This window comes from Scyliorhinus canicula, chromosome 2, assembly GCF_902713615.1.
Source record: "Scyliorhinus canicula chromosome 2, sScyCan1.1, whole genome shotgun sequence".
Taxonomy (NCBI): Eukaryota; Metazoa; Chordata; class Chondrichthyes; order Carcharhiniformes; family Scyliorhinidae; genus Scyliorhinus; species Scyliorhinus canicula.
The window spans coordinates 209,080,386-209,100,322 of record NC_052147.1 but is presented as its reverse complement, the minus strand read 5'-3'; the positions used below and the strand labels follow the sequence as shown (position 1 = coordinate 209,100,322).

At 48.7% G+C, this 19,937-nt stretch overlaps 1 protein-coding gene across 5 annotated transcripts in view; it reads right to left on the bottom strand.

Moving 5' to 3' along the window:
- myo3b (myosin IIIB) overlaps positions 1-19,937 on the bottom strand; it is an 881,575-nt gene that overhangs the window by 215,104 nt on the left and 646,534 nt on the right. For all 5 annotated transcript variants that reach the window (XM_038789471.1, XM_038789472.1, XM_038789473.1 and 2 more), the window contains one exon: positions 8,853-9,015. In XM_038789471.1, the coding sequence (XP_038645399.1) occupies positions 8,853-9,015 (163 nt within the window). The remainder of the gene's footprint in view (positions 1-8,852; positions 9,016-19,937) is intronic.

Genomic DNA, 19,937 nt, shown 5'->3' with positions numbered 1-19,937 from the left:
GCTGATCAGCCATCCCCTTTTTTGAGCCCGCCTCCAGCACATGCTCCGTGCCTCCACCGGCCCACCCCCAGGTAGCCTCCGCCCCCAACCTCCTCTCTGTCCTTAGCCCAAGTCCCTCCCTCATCAGCAGAACATTTACCCACCCCCAGTAACAACACTGTAACCAACCCCTTTAATAAACCGAACATATGCACACCCCCACTCCGCTTCCGTGAGCTAGCCCGCCCCGCTAGCTTGGTGACCCCCATCCCTGGCGCCGGATAGTCTGCCTCCTACTGTTCCCTCCCGGCTCTCCCGCCCACTCATACAAACTTACTCCGACATCAAATAATCCCCACACAATTGCCCGACAGAAAAACACCAAGATCTGAACAAGCACACCTCCATCCCCCAACAGTGCAAATGAAAACCTTAACTCACTCAGCTCTACCGCTGGTCCCAAATCAATGCAAAAGGCATTCCAAACAGCTTCCACAAAATGAAAAACGAGAAACTTTTTTTTAAAGAATAGAAAAACAAAACAAAAAAACATGAACGTTGCAGCAAAGTTCAAAAATTCTCAGTCCACCACCAGTTCTTTCCTTTTCACGAAGTCCAGCACGTCCTCAGGCGACACAAATCAAAAGTGCTGTTCCTAGTGCGTGACCCAGAGACAGGCCGGATACAACAGTCCAAACTTCACCTTTTTCTTAAAAAGGATCAACCTAATCTGGTTGAAACCTGCTCTTCTCCTGGCAGCCTCCACACTCAGGTCTTGGTAGACCCGTAGGATACTATTGTCCCACTTACAGCTCCGTGTCTGCTTGGCCCACTGTAGAATGCGCTCCTTATCCAAGTACCTGTGGAATCTCACCACTATTGCCCTCGGGGGGTCTCCCGTTCGCGGCTTCCTCACAAGTGCTCTGTGTGCCCTGTCCACCTCCAAGGGTTGGGAGAATGCCCCATCTCCCAGCAACTTCTCAAACATATCTGCAATGTATGCCCCAATGTCCGCTCCTTCGGACCCCTCCGGGAGCCCAATGATTCTCAAGTTCTGCCGGCGGGACCTATTCTTTAGGTCCTCCACCTTCTCCAGGAGCTTCTTCTGCTGGTCTCTCAGCATCCCCACATCCAACTCCACTGCAGTTTGATGTTCCTCCTGCTCAGCCACGCCTTCTCCACCTTCTGGATCGCCCGATCTTGGGCGTCCAATCTAAGCTTCAGCTGCTCAATTGACTCTTTTATCGCGTCCAAGCATTCCTGTTTCTGCTTGGGGAAGCCTTCCTGAATAACCTGCATCAGCTGCTCCATTGACCGCTGGGTCGACAAACTAGAGGTCCAGTCCTCCACCATGCTGCCTCCTGCTGCAGCTTCAGTCCAAGCCTTCTGTCTTTCTGTTTCTGCCTTTACGAGCACTTCTAGTCCTTCTCTTCATGCACCGACGTGGGAATTCAGTAAACAATTGAAAAAATGAAATGAAAATCGCTTATTGTCACAAGTAGGCTTCAATGAAGTTACTGTGAAAAGCCCCTAGTCGCCACATTCCGACGCCTGTCCGGGAAGGCTGGTACAGGAATCGAACCGTGCTGCTGGCCTGCTTGGTGTGCTTTAAAAGCCAGCGATTTAGCCGAGTGAGCTAAACCAGCCTCTGTCATCAGTTTTACAATTCAAGTCTGGTAGAAAATCGGGGGGAAAAGGTCCAAAAGTCAACCAGAGCGGGAGCCACCAAATGTGCGACTTACTCCTTCATAGCTGCCACCGGAAGTGCAGACTCCTATTTATTGACTATAGCTCCGCCTTCAACACCATAATCCCAGCCAAGCTCATATCAAAGCTCCAAAACCTAGGACTTGGCTCCTCACTCTGCAAATGGATCCTCAACTTTCTAACCCACAGACCACAATCAGTAAGAATAAACAACAACACCTCCTCCACAATAGTCCTCAATACTGGTGCCCCGCAAGGCTGCATACTTAGCCCCCTACTCTACTCCCTGTACACACACGACTGCGTGGCAAAACTTGGTTCCAACTCCATCTACAAGTTTGCTGACGATATGACCATTGTGGGCCGGATCTCGAATAACGACGAGTCATAATACAGGAGGGAGATTGAGAACCTAATGGAGTGGTGCAGCGACAACAATCTATCCCTCAATGCCAGCAAAACTAAAGAGCTGGTCATTGACTTCAGGAAGCAAAGTACCGTAGTCAGCATCAACGGGGCCGAAGTGGAGATGGTTAGCAGTTTCAAATCTCCAAAAATCTGTCCTGGTCCACCCACGTTGACGCTACGACCAAGAAAACACAACAGCACCCATACTTCCTCAGGAAACTAAGGAAATTCGGCACGGTCACATTAATCTTACCAACTTTTACAGATGACCCATAGAAAGCATCCTATCTGGCTGCATCACAGCCTGGTATGGCAACTGCTCGGCCCAAGACCGCAAGGAACTTCAGAGAGTCGTGAACACGGCCCAGTCCATCACACGAACCTGCCTCCCAAACATTGACTCCATCTACACCGCTGCGTGGGGAAAGCGGGCAGCATAATCAAAGACCCCTCCCACTCGGCTTACTCACTCTTCCAACTTCTTCCAATGGGATGGTGATACAAAATTCTGAGAACCCGCACGAACAGACTCAAAAACAGCTTCTTCCCCACTGTTACCAGACTCCTAAACGACCCTCTTATATACTGACCTTATTATCACTACACCCTGTATGCTTCACCTGATGTCGGTGTTATGTAGTTACATTGTGTACCTTGTGCTACCCTATTATGTATTCTCTTTTATTTCCTTTTCTTTTCACGTACTTAATTGATCTGTTGAGCGGCTTGCAGAAAAATATTTTTCACTGTACCTTGGTACATGTGACAATAAACAAAATCCAAATCCAAATTTGTGGGAGGTTCTGGGAGGGTTTGGGTTTGGGCAGGGCTTTATTGACTGTGTTCGGTTGCTGTACCCAGGCACCAGTGGGGAGTGTGCGGATGAACCGGGTGAGTTTGGACTACTTTAGACTGAACTGGGGGACAAGGCAAGGATGTCCTCTCTCCCCACTGTTGTTTGCCTTGGCTATAGAGCCATTGGCGATGGTGCTGAGAGTGTCAAGGGAATGGAAGAGGCTAGTCCGGGGGTGGGGTGGGGGGGCGGGGGGGGGGGGGGGGGGGGGGGGGGGGGGGCGGGTGTGGTGGTGGATCACAGGGCCTCGTTATATGCAGACGACCTACTCCTATATATTTCTGACCCACTCAGGGGAATGGGGGTACAAATTGAATCTGGGTAAAAGTGAGGTTTTTGTGGTCCAGGCAAGGGGACAGGGGAGGAGACTGGGGGTGTTACCGTTTAAAGTGGTAAGAGGGAGTTTTCGCTATTTGGGTATTCAGGTGGCACGGGATTAGGAGCAGCTACATAAATTAAATCTGGCCCGATTAGTTGAACAAATAAGAAGGGCTTTCGGAGGTGGGACATGCTCCCGTTGTCACTGGCGGGGAGGGTACAGACCGTAAGGATGACGGTTCTCCCGAGAATTTTGTTTGTTTTCCAGTGCCTCCCTATTTTCATTCCAAATGAATAGAATCATAGAATTTACAGTGCAGAAGGAGGTCATTCAGCCCATCGAGTCTGCACCGGCTCTTGGAAAGAGCACCCTACCCAAGGTCAACAACTCCACCCTATCCCCATAACCCAGTAACCCCACCCAATACTAAGGGCAATTTTGGACACTAAGGGCAATTTCTCATGGCCAATCCACCTAACCTGCACATCTTTGGACTGTGGGAGGAAACCGGAGCACCCGGAGGAAACCCACGCACACACGGGGAGGATGTGCAGACTCCGCACAGACAGTGACCCAAGCCGGAATCGAACCTGGGACCCTGGAGTTGTGAAGCGATTGTGCTATCCACAATGCTACCATGCTGCAAACATTGTCCATTTCACCCTGATTTGTGTGGGCGGGTAAAACCGCATGAGTAAAAAAGTGCTGTTGGAGTGGAGCCAGGGGCCGGGGGGGGGGAACGTCGATGTGGGCTCCAGTTTGTGGTAATCACTGGTTTGTGCTAGAGAGGATAGATGGGGGGCTTTCGGAGGTGGCAGAGAGCAGGGATTGAGAGGCTGGGGATCTGTTTATCAATGGGAGCTTTCCCTGTTTGGAGGATCTGAAAATGGAGTTTGAATTGCCAGGAGGGAATGGGTTTCGATATCTGCAGATAAGGGACTCTGTGCGAGGGCAGGTTTCAACCTTTTCGCTTCTACCACTGCAGGGGATACAGGACAAGGTAGTTTCTAGAATGGGGGTAGGGGAGGGGAAGGTATCGGAAACCTATAAAGAACTTACGGAATGGGAGGAAACCCAGATAGGTGAGATAAAACGTAAATGGGAAGATGAGTTGGGAAAGGAGTTAGAGGCGGATCTATGGGAGGATGCCCTGAGTAGAGTCAACACGTCCTCATCATGTGCCAGGCTCAGCCTGATACAATTCAAGGTGGTTCACCAGGCACACATGACGGTGGCCCGGATCATCCGGGTTTTTCGAGTCGAGGACAGGTGTGCGAGGTGTGCAGCAGAGTCCCCAAATCATGTCCACATATTTTGGTCATGCCCGAAGCTTAGTGGATTCTGGCAGGGATTTGCTGAGGTCATGTCCACGGTACCAAAAACGAGGGTGGCGCCTAGTCTAGAAGTGGCGATCTTTGGAGTATCGGAAGACCTGGGAGAAAGGCTGAAGTTTTGGCCTTTGCCTCCTTGGTAGCCTGGAGACAGGTATCACTAGTGTGGAGGGACTCAAAGCCCTTGAAATCAGTGGTATGGGTTAGCGACATGGCCGGGTTTCTCAGACTTGAGAAAATTAAGTTCGCCCTGAAAGGATCAACGTTAGGGTTTGTTTGGTGGTGGCAGCCGTTTATCGACTTCTTCGGAGAAAACTAAACTGTCAGCAGATTAAATAAGGTGGGGGGAGGTTAGGGAGAAAGGGTGGGTAGGGGGGAGTCAGGCTATTTTTTTTGTCTAGATTAGGCGAGAACAGAGGGAGATGGAGGGATGCGTTATGCACTAAACTATGTTTACATTTGTATTTGTATTTTTTGTTAGAAAACCATAAATGCCTTCAAAAAAAGAAATTATTTTTTTCAGCATTTGGTATTTTGTTGAAGTCGCACGGGTTCTATGGAGCTTCAGCAACTGGCCACCAGGAGTCTGGCCTGCTCAGTCTTTTTCAAGTTCAACTTCATAAATTGTACATATTGTTTAACTAACGCAGGGTTCAACAACCTGTGCTTCCCTGTGTTCTGTGTTGCTTTGGCACAGCTTCAAAATGAACATACCCTTTAAATATTGACTGAATGAGCTTTCAGAGAATTGTTCCCCCAGTGTGCTTTCAATGCAAAAACTCATCAACTATTTAAGCAAACTCTTGTTTGCTGAATGCTTCATTCACCCCAGCAGCAAAAGTGGCAACCGACACTATTGACTGTCATCCAATCACGTGAGTCACGTGCAGGCAGGCACATTAATCAATAAAACATCGCACTCACCCTGGCTCTGGTTGGCCTGCTCTCACAGAATGGCACATTCTGATTGGTCAGGGTATTCTGAACTTGATTGGTCAAAATTAATGAGCTAACACTCCACAATTGGATGCAAGGACAACAATTAGTATGATGATTAGCCAATTGTAGAATGAGAATTCTTGATGAATGCAGGCAGGCACATGAATTAATAAAAGAGCAGAGGCAGGCTCTAAGTATGGGGCCTCCCATTGGTCAGGGTCCTGCCCAGCAGCGCTGAATATTTCATAGAATTCCGCCTCTGGCCGAAGGCAACAACAGAGCATTGCAGTATTTTGCCAGGCATAATCATGGACCAATCCTATGGAAGTCCATGGTTGTTAACACTCTCTTAAGACATGGTACCCAAGGTAGGAGGAGGATTCTTGATATGAGCTATCGGGCTACTCTGAACTATTTATTCCATATTGGCTGAGGACTTCTCCGAAGAATGTCTCTTGTCTCTGATCTTATCAGACAGAGTAAAGTACCTTCTGGAACAAGTTTAGAGCTTCAACAATAGAAGTGGTTCTCAGTGATAACTTTGCCCAAAGACTGGCAGATCATATCAAACAGCATGTCCTTGCTGCTGCTTGCAACAGGCAATGTGTAGAATGTACTCAACCAGCCCGTGCTTGCAGAACTCAAAATACAGTCCCAACATTAAATGTGATTCTGTGATGGCACTGTGGGCCATCAGCAGCACAATTTTGTGATCTATGTAGACAACTTAAATACCTTTGTACAATTTGTAATGATCATTTTGAAATGTCTGTAGCGTTTCTTTAATTGTATTGAAGCACCTCAGAATGCAACATGGTGCAAGTAGAAAACTGATTATTATTGTACTTTGTGTGATGGCCACTTTGAAAGGTTTGTAATGTTCTTTAAGGCATTTTACGAATAAAGAATATATTTTTGCAAAAGAAAATCAATCATACATCACTCAATCTACCATTACTATCAAGCTGGGGCTGAACCCTGGTTCAATGAAGAATGTAGAAAAGTATGCCAGGAGCAGCATTGCGCATACCTAAAGATGAGGTGCCAACCTGGTGAAGTTGCAGCACAAGATTTCATGCATGTTAGACAGTGGAAGTAACAAGCTATAGTTTAAAAAAAAATTTAGAGCACCCAATTCATTTTTTCCAATTAAGGGGCAATTTAGTGTGGCCAATCTACCTACCCTGCACATCTTTGGGTTGTGGGGGTGAAACCCACGCAGCCACGGGGAGAATGTCCATACGGACAGTGACCTAGAGCTGGGATCGAACCTGGGACCTTGGAGCCATGACGCAGCAGGGCTAACCCACTGCGCCACCGTGCTGCCCAGCTATAGGCAGAATTATGTTATTCCACAACCAATGGATCTGATCAAAGCTCTGCAGTCCAGTCACATCTTGTTGTGAATAATGATGGACAATTAAACTAACTGAAGGAAGAAAACATTCCCATGTTGGGGAAACCCAGCACATTAGTGTAAAAAGCAAGGCTGAAACATTTACAACCAGCTTCACCCAGAAGTGGCAAGTGGATGGTCCATCTCAGCCACCTCCTGAAATGAAATTAAATGAAATGAAAATCGCTTATTGTCACAAGTAGGCTTCAAATAAAGTTACTGTGAAAAAGGTTCCCACTATCACAGATGCCAGTCTTCAACCAATCCAATTCACTCCACGTGATATTAAGAAAAAGCTGAAGGCACCGGATACTGCAAAGACTTTGGGTCCGGATGACATCCTGACTGTAATGACTGATTGTGCTCCAGAAGTCACCATGTGCTTAGACAAGCTGTTTCAACATAGACAACAATGTAGAAAATTACCCAGGTTTGGTCTACCAAATCCAGACAGTTACAGTCCCAGCAGTCTTTTTTTCTTCTTCATTGATGGGACATGAGCATCATTGGCTGGGCCAGTATTTATTGTCCATCAACCACATTGTTGTGGATCTGGAGTTGTAGGCCAGACCAGGTAAGGGCCGCAGATTTCTTTCCCTAAAGAATATTAATGAACTAGATGGGTTTTTATGACAATCGTCAATGGTTTCATTAGACTTTTAGTTCCAGATTTTTATTGGGTTCAAATTCTACCATCTGCTGTGGTGGGATTTGAACCCAGGTCCCCTGTGCATTACCCTGGGTCTCTGGATTACTAGTCCAATGACAACACCGCTACCCCACTGCCTCCCCTCCTCTCTTTCATCAGAAAGGTGCTGTTGAATTTACTATCAAGCAACACTTACCAATTAACTCATCACCAATGTTGCATTTGGATTCCAACAGGTTCTGTATCTCGTTACAGCCTTAGTCAATGTGGACAGTGGAGCTGAATTCAATAGATGAGATGAGAGTGACTTTCCTTGACCTCAAGGCAGTATTTCATAGAGTGTGGCATTAAGGAGGCCTAGAAAATGTGAACTCAATGGGAATCGGGCAAAAACTCTTCACTGGTTGGAACCATGTCCAGCATAAAGGAAGATGATTGTAGGAGGCCAATCATCTCATCTCTGGATATCTCTGCAGAAGTTCCTCAGTGTAGTGTCCTGGGCCCAACCATCTTCAGTTACTTCACTATTGTCCTCCCCTCCATCATGAGATATTCACTGATGTTTGCACAATCTTCAGCCAATTCACGACTCCTCAGATACTGAAATAGTCTGTGTCTGCTTGCAAGACCAGGAAAATATTTAGGCTTGGGATGAAAAGTGGTATGTGATATTTACACCACAGAGGCACCAGACAAGGACCACAACTTGCAACCAATTCTAAACTGAAGTTCAGAAGAGTAAGAGATAACTTGATTGAAATATAGAAGATCCTGAGGAGTCTTGACAAGGTTGTTGTGAAGCAGATGTTTCTTATTGTGGGAGAATCTAGAACTTGGGCGTAAGTGTTTAAAAATTACACTTCACATCCACCTTGTTAAGACTCCTCAGGATCTTCAATATTTAAATCAACTTATCTCTTACTCAAGCCATCAGTTGAAAGAATTAAGCAGTCATGGCGTGATGATATCATTGTACCATGACTGACATACTTAATGAAGAAGCTCATCAGTTTTGGGTGGATGTCTTTACCTCCTTCTCAGAAAAAAGGGCTGAAATACAAGGTAACAAGAACAGACTGGGGTATCGATGGGCAGATCCCCGGTCAATTTTAACTGCCAACCCTTTCTGTTGGTGAGTAGAGTTAAAATTATTCCTTTAATATTTATAATGTTGGGTAAATATAAACCCGTTCTTTAGAATGGTATGAATCTAAACATTTAAATTTCCCTTCCAAAGCTCTCCTCTATTAATTAGCAGAATGTGTGCATACCTGACTGGATGATGATGGCACTGCTTTGTTTTTTTGCTTGTGCTTTCTTGTATCTCCTGGCTCCCAGCCAGCCTTTGATGTGGGCTTGAATAACCACAATGCTGGCAATTACTTCTCTGAGCAGCAAATTTAACTGTTCTATCTGATAATACTTGAGAAATACCTAGAAGAAAAAAGTTAGCAACTTTGAAACTTATATAATTTGCAAAATCATTAATTAAATGTAAAAGCATACTATACTACACAGACCTCCTTTATCGATGTATCATTGGAGACTGTAAACAATTACTTACATGCGCATTTTTGGTAATAAGCACCATTAACACTGTATATCATATAGCTTTATAATGGATATCAGCTAGGGCGGCACGGCAGCATAGTGGTTAGCACTGTTGTTTCATAGCGTCAGGGTCCCAGGTTCGATTCCCGGCTCGGTCACTGCCTGTGTGGAGTCCCCACTTTTTCCCTGTGTCTGCGTGGGTTTCTTCCGGGTGCTCCGGTTTCCTCCCACAAGTCTCCAAAGACGTGCTTGTTAGGTAAGTTGGACATTCTGAATTCTCCCTCTGTGTACCCGAACAGGCGTCAAAGTGTGATGACTAGGGGATTTTCACAGTCACTTCATTGCAGTGTTAATGTAAGCCTACTTGTGACACTAATAAAGATTAGTATTCTTAAGCACAACTTTGGGAAAATAATTCAAACTTTTGCTGATAGTGAGTACGAAATACTGATGAATAAATTTTTGATATCACCCAAAAGCACAACGTTTATTTCAAATGTACACTAAGGACATGGTTGCTAAATTATCTGACATCCGGTACCAGATGAGCAGAATTTATATCCAATTGAATAAAAGGGATGTTTTTGGTCTCCACTTCAAATTCCATTCCCTAGTTATTGAATTTGTCCCTCTCCTTAGCAACAGTCTGAGTTTAAGCCAGTCTGTTCACAACCTTGGTGTCACAATTGACCCCGAGATGAGCTTCCGATCTCACATTCCTCCATCGCTAAGACTGCCTTATTTCCACCTTCGTAACATTGATTGACTTCACCCCATCTCAGCTTATCTGCGGTTAAAACTTTCATTCGTGCCTTTCTTACCCCTAAATTCAACTATTCCAACACATTCCTGCTGACCTCTCACTTTCTACCCTCCATAATTGGAGGTCATCCAAAACTCTGTTGTATATGTCTTAACTCGCAGTAAGACTTATTCCCCTATCAGCCCTATGCTCACTGATCTACAATGGCCCCTCGTCAAGCAAAGTCTTGATTTATCAAATTCTCAGGCTGGATTCTCCGTTCCTGATACTAAGTGTTGACGTTGGGGCAGAATTTGTGGACTATCACGACAGTAAAACTGGCGCTACACCTGGACAGATTCAGCGACCGTTAAGGGGTTAGCACCAGCACCATGTGGAACACCATTAATTCCAATGAGAAACGATGCCGGATTTGCAGGATGCGCGATTGACACTCAGGAGACTGACAAGCTGCAGCCGCATATATGTACTGCACTGTCCCTGCCAACACGATAGCAACAAGGAGAGCAGCCCAAAGATTCACTAACGCCAAGCTGGCGACCCTCCTGGAGGCCATATTGGAGAGGCAGGCGACCCTGTACCCCAGCCCGGGAAGGAGGCTGCCAGCCACCACCATTTGCAGTGCCTGGGCGCAGGTGGCAGAGGTAGTAAGTGCCACGAGCAACACCATACGGACTGGCCTGCAGTGCCGTAAAAAACTGCACAACCTCTTCAGGGTGTTCAGGGTGAGTAGCCAGCACTGTGCCCTGGAACCAGCCCCTGTTTCCCATATCCATTACCCACCACCCCCTCCCAACCTGGAGGGTGTCCGCACACCCACCCTACACCACATGCCAGCACCCATATCGACTGCCACGGCCAGGTGCCCTGACCACCAGTGACCCATCCCCTGGGCAGCATGTATCGGACTGTGTAACACTGTGCGCTTTCTGCTCCACCCCCCCCCCCCCCCCCCCACCCCCCGCAGGAGAAGGCCACGCATAATGGCTGGGAACGAGAAAAGACTGGAGGGGGACTGCTGGACCTACCTCCATTCACCGTGGCAGAGCAGTGTGCCCTGGATGTGGATGACGGGCAGTCGCCTGGGTGGAGATTGGCCTCGGAAGTGAGACCTCGCTGAGTTGCGGTTCCCTATGACACGTGTGGCAAGGGAAGAAAAGACGGAGCCTTTCCGGACCCCCGCCAAGTCTCAACGTGACTAGACCACTGGGATGCCAGGCCTTGCCAGTGAAGCGCGAATGCCCGAGCCAACCCCGGAAAGACAAGTACCCACCTGACCCCACAGTAAGGTGAACCCAACCTCACCGCCCCGTGAGATCAGACCGGCCCACGCACAACTCCCTCCAGTGACCCTGACACCGCCACCATCATCCACGACCCCTCCGAACGCAACCACTTACCTTACGCAAAGCCAGCCCTGCCATCTAAGAACTGCCGCCGACCCAGGAAGAAGGGAAAACACGCTGGCCTGAAGGTGAAACTTAAATTAGGCGGCTTCAAGACTCCCTTCCCTAGTGTACTCCTGGCGAACGTCCAAGCGATTGAGAACAAGCTGGATGACCTCAATGCTAGACTTACAAACCAGAGCGAAGTGAGAAACTGCTGTGTGCTCTGCTTCACTGAGACATGGCTCACTCCGGCCACACCAGGCTGCGCCAGCCAACCCGAAGGTTTTTCAATCCACCGAATGGACCGCATGATGGCCTCAGGCAAGTCGAAGGGTGGGGGTGTTTCCTCCTCATCAACACCTCCTTGTGCTTGGATGAGGTGTCCCTAGCGTGCCACTGCTCCCCAGACCTGGAACACCGTGAAGTGTTACCCCTTCTACCTCCCAAATGAACTCACCTCTGTACGCATCACAGCAGTCCACATCCCACCCCTGGCGGAAGTGAGGAAAGCACTTGATGAACTACATACCACCATCAACAACCAAGAAACAAATCAGCCAGAAGCCCTGACAATCGTGGCTGGAGACTGCAACCAGGCCAACCTCAGTAAGGTCCTACCCAAACTCCATCAACATATCTCCTGCCCCACCAGAGGCGCAAACACTCTGGATGACTGCTACACGAGCATCAAAGGTGCCTACCGCTCCATTCCCCGACCACACTTTGGCAAATCCGACCACAAGTCGGTATTCCTACTTCCGGCTTACAAACCACAACTCAAGCGTGCTGAGCCAGTCAAGAAAACTGTGCAGTACTGGTCCGAGGAATCTGAGGACATCCTCCGCGACTCCTTGGAGACTGTGGACTGGTCCATATTCAAGGCCATGGCAGCTAACCTGGACGAGTAAGCAACCACCATCACAGACTTCATCAGTAAGTGTGTCGAGGACTGTGTACCAAAGAAGACAATACGGGTATTCCCCAATCGGAAACTCTGGCTCAACCAAAAGTTCTGGACAGAGGCATTCAAGTCTAATGACCCTGACCTATATAAGAAATCCAGGTACGATGTACGGAAAGCCATCAGGGATGCAAAAAGACAATACCGCATCAAACTAGAGTCCCAGGCCAACGACACTGACCCACGACAACTATGGCAGGGCATACACAAGAGCACAGGCTATAAAGCAAGACCAGGTGGAATATCTGGGGCTGGAGAATCCCTCCCTCCCCAATGAACTGAAAAAGTTCTATGCCCGCTTTGAGCAGTAAGCCAATGCATCAGTGCCACTCGCCCCAACAACCCTGGACACACCCGTACCCACTATTACAGCCATGATGTGGAGATACCGGCGTTGGACTGGGGTGAGCACAGTAAGAAGTCTTACAACACCAGGTTAAAGTCCAACAGGTTTGTTTCAAACGCGAGCTTTCGGAGCACTGCTCCTTCCTGAGGAGGAAGCAGCAGTGCTCCGAAAGCTCGTGTTTGAAACAAACCTGTTGGACTTTAACCTGGTGTTGTAAGACTTCTTATTATACTATTACAGCCTCAGAGGTAAGAGCTGCCTTCCCGAAAGTGAATCCGTGGAAAGCGACAAGCCCCGACCGAGTCCCTGGGCGAGCACTCTGGGCAGACCAGCTGGCGACTGTATTCGCAGATATCTTAACACCTCACTCCTCCGTTCTGAGGTCCCCACCTCCTTCAAGAAGACCACCATATTACCAGTACCAAAGAAGAACAAGGTAGCCTGCCTCAACGACTACCGAACGGTAGCCCTGATGTTTGTTGTCATGAAATGCTTCGAGCGGCTAATCATGAGACGGATCACTGCCAGCCTCCCAGACGGTCTCGATCCACTGCAGTTTGCCTATCACCGCAAGCAGTCAACAGCAGATGTTATCTTCCTGGCTCTACAATCAACACTCGAACACCTCGACAACAAGGACACCAATGTAAGACTGCTGTTCATAGACTATAGCTCCGCCTTCAACACTATTATCCCAACAAGACTAATAACCAAACTCTGCAATCTTGGACTTGACCTCCCGCTGTGCAGCTGGATACTTGACTTCCTCACAAACAGACCGCAATCTGTCAGGATAGGCAACAGCACCTCCTCCACAATAGTCCTCAACACCGAGGCCCCGTAAGGACGTGTGCGCAGTCCTCTACTGTACCACCTATACACACATGACTGTATGGCAAGATTTAACTCCAACTCAATCTATAAGTTTGCGGATGACAGGACTGTGGTGGGGCGTATCTCAAACAACGACGAACCAGACAGCAGGGGGAGATAAATCACTTGGTTGCATGGTGTACCGAACATAACCTCTTTCTAAATGTCGGAAAGATCAAGGAACTAATCATCGACTTCAGGAAGCGTAGCACGACACACACTCCCATCTGCATCAATGGCTCCGAAGTGGAGATGGTCGATAGCTTTAAGTTCCTGGGGGTCACCATCACCAATAGTCTGTCCTGGTCCACTCATGTTGATGCAACAGTGAAGAAAGTACAACAACATCTCGACTTCCTACGGAAGCGAAAGATATTTGGCATGTCTGCATCGAATCACAAACTACTACAGATGTGCGATAGAGAGCATCCTATCCGCTGCATCACAGTTTGGTATGGCAACTGCTCAGTCCAAGATCGCAAGAAACTGCAGAGTGTGGTGAACTCAGCCCAGTGCATCACACAGGCTTGCCACCCTCACATTGATTTGTATACACCTCCCACTGCCTCAGGAAGGCAGACAGCATTATCAGAGACCCCTCACACCCAGGCATTGCCTTCTTCCAGACCCTTCCATCAGGCAGAAGGTACAGAAGTCTGAAGACCCACACATCCAGACACAGGAATAGCTTATTCCCCACAGCTACAAGATTCCTCAACGCCTCCCCCTCGGACTGATCTGTTCCCTGTAAGAACAGTATTTACGATGTCCTATGCTGCTCTTGCTCATGTATTTGCCTTGTTTGGCCCCTTGTTCCGCACTGTAACCAATCACTCTTTGTCGATGTACCATTTGTCAGCGTTCTCTATTGATTATTCTTTTTGTCTACTATGTATGTACTGTGTACGTTCCCACGGCTGCAGGAAAATACTTTTCACTATACTTCGGTACATGTGACAATAAATCAAAACAACATCAACACTCCTCGCCGCCCCCCCCCCCCCCCCCCCCCCCCCCCCAAGACAACGCTCACCCCCACACCACCTTCACACCACCCTCACGTCTGCTGTGCGATGTTGTGGAGAACGCAGCAGGCCACCATGATGGGGGCGACCCTCTCAGCATCATATTGGAGGCCCATCCAGAGCGGTCCAGGCACCTGAACCACATCTTCAGGAGGCTGAAGCACTGCTTGATCACACGCCTGGTCGCTGCCCGAATGTCGTTGTGGTGTGTCTCCGTACCTGTCTGAGGCCTCCGGATAGGCGTCATCAGCCACAACCACAGTGGATAACCCATGTCACCCAGGAACCAACCCCCCCCCCCCCCCCCCCCCCCCCCCCCAAGGGGGAGCAGAGGGCATTTCGAACATGTCAGGAAACGTCGAGTGTGCCAGGATGAAGGGATAATACACACTGCCTGGGTATCGGGCGCAGATGTGAATGATGCACAGCTGATGCGCTCATATCAGCTGCACGTTCATCAAGTGGAACCCCTTTCGGTTTGTGCGGAGCGGCCGGTCATCTGCAGGTGCCCGTAAGGGAACATGCACCCAATCAATCACTCCCTGGACCCGGGGCATGACAGCGATGGCCCGGACATCCTGGTGGGCTCAGTTCACATTGAAATGGAACAGACAAGAGCCACCTGGCCATATAAAGCCTCCGTGATAGAGCAGATGCACCTGTGACTGAGTTCTGAGAGATCCCGGACCGGTCCCCACTCGGCGCCAGGAAGGGCCATGTGGCGTAAAGGTTCAGGGCGACCATCACAATGATGCCAACAGTGATGGAGGGTGTGGCGGAGGGTGAGTTGGGGGGGTGGAGGCACCCCTACGGCTGATGTCGCTCTGCAGAACCAGGGACCAAGGTCGGTGGTCAGTGGGGTCCGCAGCAAGATGGCTGCCTTGTAGGCCATGGCAATGACAGTCTGTGGCTAGATACCGCCACAGTCCCATGGGGGGAGTCACCCCGGCCACATGGCGCGTCTCCTCCCTCCTTCCCCTGGCCCTGGTAGGGCCCCCCCAGCCCAACCAATGTCCGGCCCGACAGCGCGCAGTCATGCCTCTCCATGACCTACCTCTTCTCTCTCCCTCATCAGCCATGACACCGGGTTCACGATTTTTAAAAGCACAAGTCGGGAATTTGGCCCATCAGAGGCGGAGAATCGCTGAGGCCCTGGAGAATGCCGGTTGGGTCCGTTAATGATATGCGAATGGTGTTTACTGTACATGCGTTCCGGAATGCATTGACGCTGCTGTCGAGGCGACAGAGAATTGCAATTTTGGCGTTAAATCGGCGCCTGCCGCGAAATCGGCATTGGAACCGATTCTCCGCCCAATCGAATTTCCCAATTTTGCCTTGGCCTAAAGGCTCAGGGCGATTATCACCGTGATGGCTACCAGAAGTGGGTGTACTCCCCATACACCCGCCGTACCAGGTGCGCCATGATCTGGCAGATATATCTCACTGTCTCCCTGCTCAGCCGCAGTCTTTGACAACATGCCGGTCCCTTTGACGACATAAAAGCAAATTACTGCGGATGCTGGAATCTGAAATGAAAGGGAAAATGCTGGAAAATCTCAGCAAGTCTGGCAGCATCTGTAGGGAGAGAAATGAGCTAACGTTTCGAGTCCGATGACTCTTTGTCAAAGCTAAATTTACCCTCCAATGTCCCTGTCACTATGAAATCTATCATCATTTCCCTCGGCCTGCTGTCAAAGCCCGAGTGGAACACCTGACTCACCCATCCCTGAAGGGGCCTAATCTGGTCCCTCACACATAAACGGGTCTCCTGCAAAAGCACCACATCGGCCCTCAAACTCTTCAAATGAGAAAAAACTCTCGCACATTTCACTGACACCTGCCTCCAAGCCCTGCACATTCCACATAACTGATCAAATCGGGGGTCTCTCACCTCCCCTCCCCTTCAAGTCAGCATTTCCACTGCGAGGGATTGCCCCCTCCATTTCCCATATTCCTGAAACCAGAGCCCACCCAAGATGACAGCCAACCCCACCCACCAGATGGGACCAGAGCAACCCCCAGTTACCGTCAACATTCTACACCCCCTCCCCTATCCCAGAAATCCCCCAGCCACTTCCTCTCGAACCAACAACCCTCTCCTCCATCCCCTCCCCCTCACCATTCACACATTCTAGGCTCATCGAAACCTGCCTAAACAGGACCAGCAAGCCACATCCCCCCATCTAGCTTCCATTCACTAGCCAGTCTCAGCCTGCTAAGCCCTCACCCTCACCAGAGCCCAAATCGCACAAAATCCAGATACCACACCCAACAGCCGAAACTCCCTCCAAACCAAAAAAACCCCTCACCCATCACAAAGAAAACCCCCAGAAAGACAAAAACCCAAACAAAACACACAAACTTCAATTGCCACACAGACCGGTCCCGACCACCAGCAAGGCCCAATTCAAATACCCTCAGTTCAGTACAAGTTCTTGATCTTTGATAAAAGCCTCTGCTTCCTCCGCCGTCTCGAAGAAATTATCTTTGGCATGATGTGTAACTCTCAGCTTCACCCGGTGCACCAGACAGTAACTCAAGCCACTCTTGAAAAGCGCTGAATTTGCTCTGTTAGAGGTCGCATGCCTCCTTGCTAATTCCGCCGCAACATCCTGGTGTACACAAATATTGCTGCCTTCCCACAGAATCTCCCGATTCTCCTTGGCTGACTTCAGGACCCTCTCTTTCATCCAATAGCTGTGAAAACATACTATCACCGCTTGTGGTGGCTTGACGGCCTGTGGTTTCACCCAGAGCGATGGATGGGCCCGATCCAGCTCATTGGGGGGGGAGACCTGATCCTCCTCCCTGATCAACTTCGTAAACATGGACTCGAAATATGCAGTCAGCCTTGGACTCTCCGTCCCCTTAGGCAACCCCACGATCCTGAGGATCTGACTCCTCAACCTTAGTTCTCAGGCTCTTGTCCGGTCCTCCACCCTCCACAGCTCAGCATCCAATGAGGCCAATTGGTCACTGTGTATGACAGGGTCTTCTCCATTCCCTTCAGCATCACAGCATGCCCTCGACGTCCTTCAAAATGCCTCCTTTATTGGGACGAATGTGTCCTCCATCAATTTTTTGAGGGTCTCCAGAATCTTGTATTTCGAAATGCTATCCGAATTGCCTTTCAAATTCGAAAGCCATTACCTCCATCAGCTTATCTACCGTAATAGATGCGGCCCCACCAGAAGAGCTTGCCTCTGCCATCTTCGATCCCACCGGACTCTGCACCTTACTCAGCTCCTCAGAAGGGCTACCGCTCACACCTTTCTTCCCAATATTCTTTCTTGCGCCTTTTGACATCTCTCCAAAAGGCTCTCAAATGGGACGAACCTGTCCATGAACTACCCCTGGGAACCACGAGAAGAGGACCGATAAACCAAGGGCTCTAGTGGGAGCTACCTTACGTGCGACCTCCTTCGACATGTCGCCACCGGAAGTCCAACCTGAAACAATCTTAGTGCTTTGACTCTATTTAATCTCCATCAGATAGGATACCTGCTTGCAAGTCTGTATTTGCCTATCTCTACCCCTGCCTAAGATTATCTGCCACTCAAATCCCCTGTCATCCTCCATACTTGATTGTTTTAATGCTTTCCTGTCCAATCTCCCATTACTTATCTTTTGTAAGTTTCAGCTTAGCTTTAAGGTCTGTTGCACATTTTATCTTGCACCAAGACCCACTCACTCATCATTTCTGTCCTTCTTGATCTGTATTAACTCCAGGTCCTAAAAAGGCCCAGATTTTTACTCAGTTTTGGAGATTCCAATATGATTGAAGGACTGCATGTCCTGCCCTAATTTCCAACAGATCCCATATTTGCTGATAGCAGAAAGAGAGGTGGGATGTGAATCATGCAATGAACACATGAACTTAGCAGGGCCTAAGTTCAAACAGATCCTGGGTGCGATTTTATGCTCCTGCCGGAGTCAATGGACATTTGAACGGCTTACCACATTTTACAGCCTCACTTCTGCCACCACTGGGCCGTAATATTATGCCCTTCATTTTCACTGGAGCAAAAGATTTAACCCACAGTGTGGGAGTTATGAATTTTTAGAGTAGTTGTAAATGCTGTTTCAGAGTGTATATGGTCTGTCCATAAAACGGTAAAGCTGGTAAGTTATTTAAATGTACAGCTCTTTAAAAACAGCCTGCCTGCATCAGTGAGAAGTAAAAAAAATCCCAAGCTGCAATGTCACTTAAATTCCCAGCCTGTGTCAGTTGGACTGTGCCTGTGGACTAAGAGATCAAAAATAAAATTTGTTCTAGCAGTTACAATAGTTGTTTGTTGCCACAATCTCTAGACTATCACAATGTCTTTATTAACATTTTGCTGCTTATCACAACCTATCATTGGCTGGAATCTTGTCGTCTTGATGGTGCCAAGCATGGAGCCAGATCGCAGGATGGTGGGGCACCAGAACCTTGCCGTCATCTCATCTCCATTAGAATTCAGTTCTGGGTGGGAAGGTCTTTGGTTGACCTTCCCATCCCACTGTCAATTGAGGCCCTTAAGTGGTTAATAAATTACAACTTAAGGGCCTCATTCCACTGCCACTGGTTAACCTAGCTGCAGGCAGGCCTGTGGCATACATGAGAGATAAAACTGTGTTGTCACCTCTGGGGGGCACTTCATCAATGGCACTCAGTGACTGATCCAAGGACTGGACATTCGTTACGTGGGGGCTGCTCAAACCAACCCCATCTCTTACTGCGGACACACCTGCCCACCCTCCGAACCACCCACCCACGCCACCACAATACTTACCTGCACCCTGGGTTACAAGCAGTGCCTGTCATTCTGGCAGGAGTTCAGGGTTCACCAGTGGCACTGTTGAGCACAAAAGCTGCCAGCCTAATATTAGCTGGCAGCTCTCGGTTGGCGAGATTTCTTTCTCTGAGGTCTTTATTCCAGGGGAAGGCCACACCATTACCTGATTGGCATGTAGTTCGGTGGGCATTCATGAATAGAGGCAGCAAGGACCTCTCACCGGCTCTCCAGCTGGCAGGCATGACCTCAGACTCCTCAACAAGATTCTGCCCATTTTCTCAGTAGGGTATCCTAAGTTCATAGTTTGAGTGATGGCTCAAATAGGCTCTAAAATGATTAACTGTCTATGATATGTGGTTAAGAATACAAGGCTTGTTTTTACGCGGGATTAACACTTGAAGGAATTTAAATGTGTTGAGTGGGTTTGCATGAATGGGAGTGTTTTTTTAACATTGTAAAGGCTGCAATAGATATTTAGAACTTTATTTTATCTCAACATGGCTCCTGATATCTGTCCATAGTGGATATTGGTTAAGTTGGCATAAAGGATGGAAGAGTAAAGGGTATTGGTTAGATTGGCATGAGTTGGCATTAGGTTGGCCAGGGGCTTGAAGGGATAATGGGCCAGGCGACATGGATGGGGCATAGAGAGTGGACGCATGGAGAATGGA